Source organism: Erpetoichthys calabaricus, chromosome 8 (genome assembly GCF_900747795.2).
Source record: "Erpetoichthys calabaricus chromosome 8, fErpCal1.3, whole genome shotgun sequence".
Lineage (NCBI taxonomy): Eukaryota > Metazoa > Chordata > Cladistia > Polypteriformes > Polypteridae > Erpetoichthys > Erpetoichthys calabaricus.
In genome coordinates, this window is record NC_041401.2 from 22078392 (window position 1) to 22090733 (window position 12342).

Sequence of the window (12342 nt, forward strand, 5' to 3'; positions counted from 1 at the left end):
CCAAGGACTGATCCTTGTGGGACTCCACAGGTGACAGTGTGGACATGAGATATAGCATCCCCCAAGGCCACATACTCAGTCCTGTCTGTAAGATAGGACTCGAACCACTCGAAAGCAATGCCAGAAAGTCCAATTGTATAGTGAAGATGATGAAGGAGAATATTATGATCTACCGTATCAAATGCAGCTTTAAGGTCCAGGAGGATAAGGAGTGATGGAGAGCCCTGGTCAGCAGCCATCAGGAGGTCATTGGTGACTCTGACCAGGGCTGTCTCTGTGCTGTGAGAAGTTCAGAAACCAGACTGAAATTTTTCAAACAGATTGAATTTTTTGAGGTGATCCTGAAGCAGTTCTCTAAGTCTACTACTGACTACCCACTATGGACACAGAGGGGTGTCGTATCTTAGGACTTTGATGGGCGCTGTCATAAACTATCAAGAAAAACATCAATTATTTTAAATATCAGTTTAAAATATGTCATAATAATAATAATAATGAGGTTGGGTGCATGCGCTGATAGTGTGTTGCAGCCTCCCACCCCAAAAACGAATCACCTGGATTGGGACCCGAGAGCAGTGGGTGATACCTCAGCACCACACTGGAAGAGTGGCTGGTGTGCCAGTCCTGCCACCACTCCCCAGGTTTTCCCTGTAAGTTGGAGGATCTATTTGCTGGGCTGGATGCAGATTAATGTCATACCCAAGACGGAGCAATTGCAGGTTAAGGGCCTTGCCTCTGAGCCACCACTTCACCCACAATAATAATAATACATTTTATTTATACAGTGCCTTTCCCATGCTATAGGCACTTAGTATTAAATAATAACTAAATAAATAACTTAACAACTTAAAGAGAGTTTAACAGTAGGGCATAATGTAGTTCTAGACACTTTCCTTATTAAACATATGCATGGATGTGGACAGAAGTTCCTCCTCAGTCTCTCTGAACTGGCCTTCATGCAGCCATAGCGGTTTCCAGACCACAGCACAGAGAAGAGGCTGTTGTTGGGATGACTGATATCACTGATAATTTCCTTCACTCTGGTCCAGCATCTCTCGGTGTGGATGACCTGGAAGTTAGGGAGTGCACACCCTGTGATGTGTTTGGCTGGTCGCGCCACTCTCTGCAGAACCTTGTGGTGCTGCTTGCTGCTCTTGCCAAACCAGGCAGTAATACTTCTTGTCAGGATACTTTCAATGGTGGATATGTGGAAGAACTTTAGTAGTTGGGACGGTTGACTGAAATCCCTAAGGCATCTGAGGTGGTAAAGACATTGCAGTGCCTTCTTCACCGAGGTGTTGGTGTACTTGGACCAGGTCAGGTCCTCTGTTATATGGACACCAAGGTATCTGAAACTGTACACCCTCTCCAGCAGAGTGCTGTTAATACTGAGATGGTGGTAAGCTCCCTGTCGTTTTCTCCCAAACTCCACAATCAGCTCTTTTGTCATGCTGAATAGACTGTTGTCCTGGCACCAGTGTGACAGACTCTGCACTTCATCCATGTTGGTAGATATCAAAACTATCACACCTGTGTCACCAATGATGTTAAGAGTCATGCCCAGCCATGCAGTCACATGTGTAGAGGGAGTATAGTAGAGGACTCAGAACACAGCCCTGTGGAACCCCAGTATTGAAAATGAGGGATGAAGAAGAGTGGCCACCCACTGGAACCACCTGGGGTCTGCATGTCAGTCAATATATTAAAACAAAGATTACACATTCTTAGTGCTTGAAGATGAGCAGGTAAAATGAATTGCTGATGATGCCAACATGTGTAGGCTTTGACATCCATGTTGTTTTGAAGATGGTGCTACATTTATTAGGAAACGCTGTCTACCTAATTACGTTTGCTCTGTTTCCACTGTCAATATTTAAGTTCCTGGCTTGAGGTGACCAATTTTCCAGACTTCATTAAATGTATTGTCACACGTTTACTTTGTTTGAGGAAGTTAACCAACTATGGCAATTACCTTTGGTCCAGGGAATCCTTCTCCTTGTGGTCCTCTTGGGCCATGTGGGCCCCTTGGTCCTTCTATACCCTGCAAGTGAAGTTTAAAAAGTCATTTATTAAAAAGAAAAAAAAGCCCCTGGTTGATATTAAGCTCCTCTGTTTATAAGGTTAAGAAGGACATAGTTACCTTTTCACCTTGAATCCCAATGCCTGGCAGGCCAAGAGGTCCTGGTAAACCTGGAGGTCCAAACTCACCCTAGAATGTTCAACAGATGGAAAAGAAGAATCATATTGAGATGTTTGATACATCAACTAAGGACAACCATACCAAGCCCTACCAAAATGGCTCATTTATAGGGCGGTGCTGTGTGGCACAGTGGTTAGCTTGACTGTCTCACAGCTTTAGAGTCCTGGGTTTGAATCTCTGCTTGACTGTGTGGTTTGTGTGTTTTCCCCGTGTCTGTGTGGATTTTCCTTGGACAATTTTCTCCAGCCTCTCATAGATGTGCGGATTAGGTTAACTGACACCTCTAAATTGGCCCATTATAAGTACAATGGGGATTAGTATTCCATATTTTGATAATTGTTTGTAAATTATTATTTAAGATATTTAAAAGAAAGAAGTAGCTTTTCGACAATGAGCCATGATCACTGATAAGAATTTCTTTGTCTGGCTAAATGTGATGGCGAGAAGGAAATTGACCAGAGCAGTGGAATCACTAAGGTGGTGTGAGGGGTGTGGACCACACCAGGTGACACGATCAAAGGGGGGGATTCCCAAACGACTGACTGTAAACTTTTTGTGCAGTGTTTCACCAACCTCTCTCTAAGAAATGATTGAGTGTCCACGGGTTGAAATCACCAAGGGGGTAAGCTTGATAAAACAATCGAGTGTGCAATACTGAAATAACTAAGGGGGAGATCTAGATGAGATGATCGGTTATTCATGGGCTGAAATCACCAAGGCAGGGAAGCTCGATGAAATGATTGAGTGTCTGCGGGCGGAACTCACTAAGGTGGGAACCTGATGAAACAATCAAGTGTTAGCGGGTTGAAATCACCAAGGGTGAAAGCTCAATAAAACAATCGAGTGTGAAATACTGAAATAACTAAGGGGGAAAATTTGATGAGATGATTGGGTGTTCATGGGCTGAATTCACCAAGGGGGGGAAAGCTTGATGAAATGATTGTCTGCGGGTGGAAATCACTAAAGTGGGAGCTTGATGAAACAAGTGTATGAAGGTTGAAATCACCAAGGGGGCAAGCTCGATAAAACAATCAAGTGCCCAATATTGAAATCATCAATGATCATCAATGGAGGATGCCATCATCTATATGCTACACTGATCCCTCTCTCACTTGGACAGAGGCAGTGGTGCTGTAAGAATTATGTTTCTAGACTTCTCTAGCGCTTTCAACACAATCCAACCTCTGCTCCTTAGGGACAAGCTGACAGAGATGGGATTAGATTCATACCTAGTGGCATGGATTGTGGACTATCTTACAGACAGACCTCAGTATGTGCGTCTTGGGAACTGCACGTCTGACATTGTGGTCAGCAACACAGGAGCGCCACAAGGGACTGTACTTTCTCCGGTCCTGTTCAGCCTATATACATCGGACTTCCAATACAACTCGGAGTCCTGCCATGTGCAAAAGTTCGCTGATGACACTGCTATCGTGGGCTGCATCAGGAATGGGCTGGAGGATGAGTACAGGGACCTAATCAATGACTGTGTTAAATGGTGCGACTCCTACAACTGAACACCAGCAAAACCAAGGAGCTGGTGGTGGATTTTAGGAGGCCCAGACCCCTCATGGACCCTGTGATCATCAAAGGTGACTGTGTGCAGATGGTGCAGACCTATAAATATCTGGGAGTGCAACTGGATGATAAATTAGACTGGACTGCCAATACTGATGCACTGTGCAAGAAAGGAAAGAGCCGGTTATACTTCCTTAGAAGGCTGGCGTCCTTCAACATCTGCAATAAGATGCTGCAGATGTTCTATCAGACAGTTGTGGCGAGCGCCCTCTTCTAAGCGGTGGTGTGCTGGGATTAGGCAGCATTAAGAGGAAAGACGCCTCATGCCTGGACAAACTGGTGAGGAAGGCAGGCTCTATTGTTGGCATGGAGCTGGACAGTTTAACATCTGTGGCAGAGCGAAGGGCACTCAGCAGGCTCCTATCAATTATGGAGAATCCACTGCATCCACTAAATAGTATCATCTCCAGACAAAAGAGCAGCTTCAGCGACAGACTGCTGTCACTGTCCTGCTCCACTGACAGACTGAGGAGATCATTCCTCCCCCAAACTATGCGACTCTTCAATTCCACCCGGGGGGGTAAACGTTAACATTTAACATTATACAAAGTTATTGTCTTTTTTTCACCTGCATTATTATCATTCTTTAATTTAATGTTATTTATTGTATCAGTATGCTGCTGCTGGAAAATGTGAATTTCCCATTGGGATTAATAAAGAATCTATCTATCTATCTATCTATCTATCTATCTATCTATCTATCTATCTATCTATCTATCTATCTATCTATCTATCTATCTATCTATCTATCTATCTATCTATCTATCTATCTATCTATCTATCAAGAGGAAAACCTTGATGAAATGATCAGGTGTCCAGTTATGAAATCACTAAGGGCGGAAGTGCAATTAAATGATCACATGTCTGCAAGGGGGACTCAACCCTTGTGAGGCCCCTCGATCTGAGTGGGTCATGTCAGAGGCATTATTTTAGTTTGTATGAGCTTATAAACTCATCTTCCCAGGATCAAAGTCTAGACTAGAGAGCAGATGATTTGAGAAGGCAGTTTACGACTTAATTACCTGTATATCTTTCCTTGCATGTTTCTCTATAACTACATTTGTGCATCTTTTGTAACTGGAGAAAATGCTGACAGCAACAAAGCAGCTGAATTGATTGACTAAGTTATGGCTTAAGCAGGATTGGTCACTGAATTAGAGCCAGCACCAGAATGCCCCATTGGTCCATGAGGTATGACAGGTGTTGGGCCTAGCAGGCTTGAGACTTCAGAGGACCATTGGAATACAAAGATGTAAGTCAAAATAAAACAAAAAACAAAAACGTAGCAAAGGTCAGACCCAGGAGAACAATTATCATTAACCTAAACCAAGAATTGTGAAACTAAATCCAAGTCAGAAGGAGTGCAGAACGTTCCAAAGGAAGAAAACAAACGAAAATTTACAAAAAACAGTTTGAAAAGTATTGAAATCCATGTGGTTGGAGGGGGAAGCATACCACCGGGTGACATTTTATTCTGTTGTGACATAAGCGACGTGACTACTCCAGAGCAGTCTAAACAACGGGAATCAGCAATCAGAATGGTGGTGATGTAACATCCCAAAGCACAAATCCAAATTAAAACTGTAACTATATTAAAAAAAATTGAAAACAATGGATACCTTAGGGTATAAAATCCCCTAAGAGAAGGAAACAATATTCAAAACAGGAGTCAGAGGAATCCAAAGGACTGGAAAAAGTTTGCTCTCTATCTTTCAGCTGCCGCTGTCTGCCATTTTCCATCCTGAGCAGAGGAGGACAGGCCGTGCTGCCCGATTCTGCCTCTCCATTTAAAGGCTATGGGGGAGCAAACACCAAGCTGGACCAGCGACTGATCAACATAATGAAACAGACAGCCACCTGGCAGCCTAACAGCAGCTTGTATTATTTTAACTAACACCCATTTTACTCTCCTTATTCACATTTTGCATATACAGTAATTTGAAACATTAATTTCATTTATACATGGATAAAAGTGTTTCTTTCTCCCCTGCCTGTTTTAGTGCCATAGCTTCTTGCCTGAGCTCATAAATAATATAAGGCAGTGTAACATACAAGGGCTACAACCCAACCCAAATCTTTATCTTGTCCTATTATCTTGTTTTACAATGTATACTATACATAATATATATTAATATGTTACTGTATATTAATATACTGTACTACTAATAATTACTATATCTACTCTCTATATATAAAATCCTAAGCCTAAAAGTGCAACGGTGACGTTTTTAATGTCATGTTTTTTGTCATGCTTTAAATCGGGCTTATTTTAAAACCTACATATATATGTTTGGTATCATTCTTTTCAGAATTTATCGAACTTTAATGTGATGTTAGATTTTCAGATTCTTATTCTGTTTTTAAATTATAAAACTAAAAAAATATCAAGATTTAACCATGCCTGGAGCTGGAAATAAAAGACAAAGAGTAGGACAGCTGTTATACAGGCTTTTAAATGTTCGAAGTGCTGCGTGAGATGCAGATCACACGGCACGGCAGCAACAGCTGAACGAGCAAAGAGGAGATAAAAAAAGACTATTTGTTTCCCATTGTATCACTGTTTAAGTGACCGTGTCTCCTTGGGGTGCATTCAGCCCCCTCTTCACAACACGAGCGGTAGAGTTGCGAAGTGGCTGGCGCATAGCACAGGCCGGGGGGTTGGCGAGCGAAGTGAGTGACATTGAAAATCATTCTGCGTGCTAAGCCGTAGGTTGCTGACCCATGGCCTATACCATCATTGATGGTATATTTACAAGGCATCTTATATATAAACGTCTACACGTGGAAGTGTGAGTGTCTGTCTGTCCGACCCAGAACTGAGAGGTGGAGTCGGGGTAAGGGCTCCAGGTCTGAGGAAACAGACACTTGCTTAGCGGCTATTACAGAAGTGAAGGTGTGCACATAGGCAAAACAGTATCCCTTTTACTTTTCCTCCCGCTACTAATATACAAGTGATGCGAGCACGTCGGCAAAAAGAATCCTACTAGGAGAGAGACGCACAGAGTAGTGATAGATAGATAGATAGATAGATAGATAGATAGATAGATAGATAGATAGATAGATAGATAGATAGATAGATAGATAGATAGATAGATAGATAGATAGATAGATAGATAGATAGATAGATACTTTATTAATCCCAAGGGGAAATTCACATACATATAATATAATTACCTAACATCTTTACATTTCAATATTTTTCTGACGATTTCAATAGTTCCTATGACCATAGGCTTTTTACAGCACGGGTTTACACAGCTAGTACAGTATAATAAACTGGAACAAAGGTTCATCTGCAATGGTGGTTGTATGGCTAGAAAGAAAATGGGAGACTGTCTAGCAAGTGTGATATGAGCACAGTGGGCAAGCCAGCAAACTATATTTTACAGATTTGGCTGACGCCTTTATTCAAGGTGACTTACAACATTTGAGATGCAGTTGGTTCCTTTTCTTTTTCCAATTGGAGCACAGGCAGGTGAAGTGACTTGCTCAGGGTCACACAGTGTCAGTGTTGGGATTTGAACCCACAGCCTCAGAGTTTGAAGCCCAAAGCCTCAATCACTACACCACACTGGACATAGAATCCTGCAATAGTCAGGCTAGTGGTGGCTAAAGCGTCTTCATTTGTGGTGAGCCCTTGATCATTCCTCCTTTGCGTTTTCATTAACATTAAACACAACATTTTCATGGTGCTGTTGCCTCATATTTCCATAAATTCCTGAATTTAAATCTTGACCTGGTCACATCTTGTTTGGAGTTTGCACGCGTGGGGTTTTCTCTGGGTGCTCCGGTCATCTTACTTAACCTCAAAGATGGTGTATGTTAAGTTATTTGGCCACTCTAAATTCACCCAGTATGAGTGAGTGCGCCTGGCAATGGATGTGGGAAACTGGGAACTCATATGTTTTAACTCTTGGGACTAGTGTTCTTTATGAATTTTTGAACCTTCCCTGGGGACTTTTTAGGGACATCTTTTTGGCTAAATAGCCTTTTTTTAAATCAAGGAATTGATTTTGAGTTTTATTTTTCTCTACCTGTGGGTCCCAAGCATCAAAGAATTCCAAAGCACTTCCAGTAATGTCCACTAGAGGGAGATATCACCATCAATCCATCCATCCATTACCCATCCATCCATCCATTATCCAACCCTCTATATCCTAGCACAGGGTCACGGGGGTCTGCTGGAGTCAATCCCAGCTAACACAGGGTGCAAGCCAGGAACAAATCCCGGGCAGAGCGCCAGCCCACTGCAGGGCACACACACATACACACACCCACACTCCAAGCACACACTAGGAATAATTTAGGATGCCAATGCACATAACCCTCATGTCTTTGGACTGTGGGAGGAAACTGGAGCACCCGGAGGAAACCCACGCAGACACTGGGAGAACATGCAAACTCCACGCAGGGCAGCGAACCCAGGTCTCCTTACTGTGAGGCAGCAGAGCTACCACTGTGTCACAGTGCCGCCCCACCAGCAAACCCCAGCTAGTAATAAGGGCAAGTTCTGAATCTTTATAAGATAAAAGATGTATTCACAAAAAGGATATTAATGGCAATGAAGGTGAAATAGAATTGCCTGTAACAGGGATTCAATCGAAATCAAACAAATCCTGATACAGATGCCAAAAGCAAGGTCAGTAATGTCGGAGATCCAATACTGAACAGAATTCACAATAAACACATGTAAACTCACAACTCCCATGCACGTTCGAAATGAACTGCCAGGAACTGTGGGAGACCCTCTGAATTTATAGGGCAGTTCTTGGCAGTGATTGGCAGTTAGCCCCGCCTCTTTGGGGAACCACCCACAAAACACATTTCATATAACACAGGCAGCTTACATACCTAAAAAGGCAGAATGAAAGAATAATGCACATAATGAACAAAAGCAAGATTAACATAATTAACAAAAATGAAAGTATCAAAAATGAAAAAAACGAGACATAAAACGTGAATTGGAACCCCAACCAGGGGAGAAACCCTGGCTGAGACACGACAACCTATTGTCCTGAGAGACTTGTACACATTTAATGTTTGCCTGTGATGCCATTTTGTTTGTTTACAGGCGCAGCTATTTTTATAGAGGTGGGGTTAGCCGTTGCCACGGCAATCAATCCCATAACCACCGAACAAAGGCTGGCATGTGCCTTCCCGACTCAACTGAAGTTGGTTTAAAAATAACGTCTGGTAGATAGATAGATAGATACTTTATTAATCCCAAGGGGAAATTCTGTTGCGATCCTTTGAGATAAACCTGGTTAACAAACATTTTTTGGCAGTTTGCTTTTTGGTTTTTGTATGACGTCCTTAGCTGGATGGCAGATCGGTTTGATTTTTTTGGTACTGACCACTACTTGTTTTTCTGTCTACGTTTCATCTCCTGATCCTTTTAATCGAAGCTTTTCACTGTCTCTTGCTGAGACAGAACATTAAATGGAGGATGTGCCTAATGAAATATAAAAAACTTTGTCTGGCACACCATCACAATGGTGAAACTACTGCAGAGGGACCGTGGGATGGCGCCTGCACAAAATCTCGACATTTTCTTAATTTATACCCGCTATTAGTCGTTCTCTTGCTCTGTCTCTCTTTCTGCAGGTCTGCATTTTCCCACACTGCGTTGGAATCCCAGCTGCCATGACAGATGCTTGCCAGCAGAATGGCCGGCTTGTAGACAAGTGTTTCTAAGTAGTCATTCAGCCTGTAAATACATTGATTGTTTGCCCATTCCTGTCCCCTTTTTTAATTTGTGGTGGAGACAAAAAACTATTATTGTTCTGAACTCTGCTTCTTTTCAGCCAGTGATGTATTTACAACATACCTTTTCACCTTTGATTCCAACGCCTGCTGGTCCTCGGGGGCCTCTGGGTCCTTCGAATCCACGGTCTCCCTGCAATACAAAGAGGAGCGTCACTGTTTCTGTGGGCTTGTGAGATCACACTGATTTATGGAGAGGAATTTCGATCTGCCACCAGTGATGATCTGCTTTACAAGCGTAAATCGGAGTTTGGTCATGGAGTGCTAACGGGATAGCAGAATACAGTGTGCCAGAGCCAGGCTGACTTCAGGCCTGAGGAAACATAGCAAGGGTCCCATTGATATTTAAATTACAGTAGCTTGTGTATTCAACAAGCCTGTCAGTTCAGTTCCCACCCAGCGTGTGACCCCCTGAGTCAGTATGACATGTAAAAATACATGTAGACAATTCTATACTGATCACATAACTAACCCTGACAAAGACATCAGCTACATACACAATAATAATAAAAATAAAGCAGAGTAGTAATAAGAACTGAGGAGAAGGCTAATATATTGTATATATACAGCATGTGAAGAGATTACCAAAGCAATAACGTGACTAGAAATTTAAAAGAATGCCAAAGCAAGGTCAGGTCTGAGACTAACTTGAGAAATCTCTCATTGGTAGTCAGTGGGCATTGAGCTGGATGAATTGGAAGTCTATCGCACTGCTACTTTAAACCAGTATGTCCAGGGTCACTGTGTTGGGGTATCATTTGACCAACTAGTGCTGGCCTGTTCACATGCGGCCCAGAAGCAACCTCTGAGTGGCCCACTGGCCCAGCCCATGGTCCCGTCAGAAATGCAGAGAGAAAGCAAGAAAAACACATTTCGTGAGCCTTCAGAAATTCCTACATAAATTCCTACAGTAGTACAGACTATGAATGTAACACTCCGCTTAGCCTAGCAACATTCAACCCACAATTCAGCGCACTATTGTGTGTCTGGAAGTGGTGGTAGCATGTCTTTGATACATCACTTTGTGACGGTACCTCGGCCACGACAGTTAGTTGTGGCATCGACTACAAATTAAATGATTCTATAATCAATTGTGTGCTGAGTCTTAGTTATATTCCAGTTTCGTCAAGTGTGTGCGAATGTGGGTTTTCGCAGATTAATTGTTACTCCAATGAGAGTCTTGTTACTGACAAGCATTGTCTCCGCACTTCTTTTCATACGACTAGTTGGCCCTTCACTCGCACGTTTCGATCCTGCAGTTACGAGAATGACAATCAGCCATTGACACTCAAAGCAAAGAACGAATTAGAAAGACTGCATTCAATGCAAACATGCAAAAAGTTTTGGAATTTTCTTTAAAACTCTGTCAAATTAAGCACTCGTTTTTGCAGGACTACATAATTTTTTTGTAGAATGTAGAGCTCGTTATTATCCTGTGGTTAATACTCTTCGATTACAGAAATTCTAGGTTTGTAATTTTTAAATCTTAAGTACAATATTATGCAGCATGATACACCTACGCAGGAGGTGCAATGATATCTCCACTGCCTTGCACTCCGGAGATGTCGGGTTCACATCCCAGGTCCTTCCCATGGGAATTCATAAAGCTTTGTGAGTAAAGTGCTTTATAAATTATGAAGAATTGTTATTATTATACTTGACGAGTTCTCAATTTCAAATTTTAAATGTTATTACTTTCTCGTATACAAAGTATAGGTAAAATATTGTAATCGTCCAAACATTCGATGTTGAGATTTTGATGAATCTCGACGTTTTAGACCTCCCTGAATCCGAAAATATCATTTTTGGAATTATGTGTATTTGTGTTTGTCTGTGTGCGTGTATGCGTGTGTGTGTAAACATGATAACTTGAGTACGCTTTCAATTAGGTCAACCAAATTATTAGGTACACAACGTAGATTTCTATCAACTTTTGAGCTATTTCCGTTAACCGGCTATGGTACTTTACCTTTTATTCGTGGCAGTTACGAGGATAATGATCAGCCATTGACACTCAAAGCAAAGAACGAATTAGAAAAACTGCATTCGATGCAAATATGCAAAAAGTTTTGGAATTTTCTTTAAAACTCAATCAAATTAAGCACTTGCTGCTTTGCAGGACTATATAACTTTTTTGTAGAATGTAGAGCTTGTTATTATCCTGCGGTTTTTTCGATTACAGAAATTCTAGGTTTGTAATTTTAAACTATCAAGCACAATATTATGCAGCATGATACACCTACGCAGGTGGCCACTGCTTTGCACTCAGGAAATGTTGGGTTCACATCCCAGGTCCTTCCCATGGGAATTCATAAAGCTTTGTGAGTAAAGTGCTTTATAAATGTGAAGACTTGTTATTATTATACTTGACGAGTTCTCAATTTCAAATTTTAAATATTATTACTTTCTCGTATACAAAGTATAAGTAAAATATTGTAATCGTCCAAAGATTCAATGTCGAGATTTTGATGAATCTCGATGTTTTAGACCTCCATGAATCCGAAAATACTATTTTTGGAATTATGTCTTTGTGTTTGTCTCAGTGTGTATGTGTGTGTGTAAACACGATAACCTGAGTACGCTTTCACTTAGGTCAACCAAATTATTAGGTACACAATGTAGATTTCTATCAACTTTTGAGCTATTTCTGTTAACTGGAAGTGGTACTTTACCTTTTATTCGTGGCAGTTACGAGGATAATGATCAGCCATTAACACTCAAAGCAAAGAATGAATTAGAAAGACTGCATATGATGCAAACATGCAAAAAGTTTTGGAATTTTCTTTAAAACTCAATCAAAT

At 41.5% G+C, this 12342-nt stretch overlaps 1 protein-coding gene across 3 annotated transcripts in view; it reads right to left on the reverse strand.

The window, feature by feature from the left end:
* Window positions 1–12342, reverse strand: part of col28a2a (collagen, type XXVIII, alpha 2a) — a 172781-nt gene that overhangs the window by 60262 nt on the left and 100177 nt on the right. For all 3 annotated transcript variants that reach the window (XM_051930610.1, XM_051930611.1, XM_051930609.1), the window contains exons 15-17: window positions 9606–9674; window positions 2141–2209; window positions 1973–2041 (exon numbers count right to left, since the gene is read on the reverse strand). In XM_051930610.1, the coding sequence (XP_051786570.1) occupies window positions 1973–2041; window positions 2141–2209; window positions 9606–9674 (207 nt within the window). The remainder of the gene's footprint in view (window positions 1–1972; window positions 2042–2140; window positions 2210–9605; window positions 9675–12342) is intronic.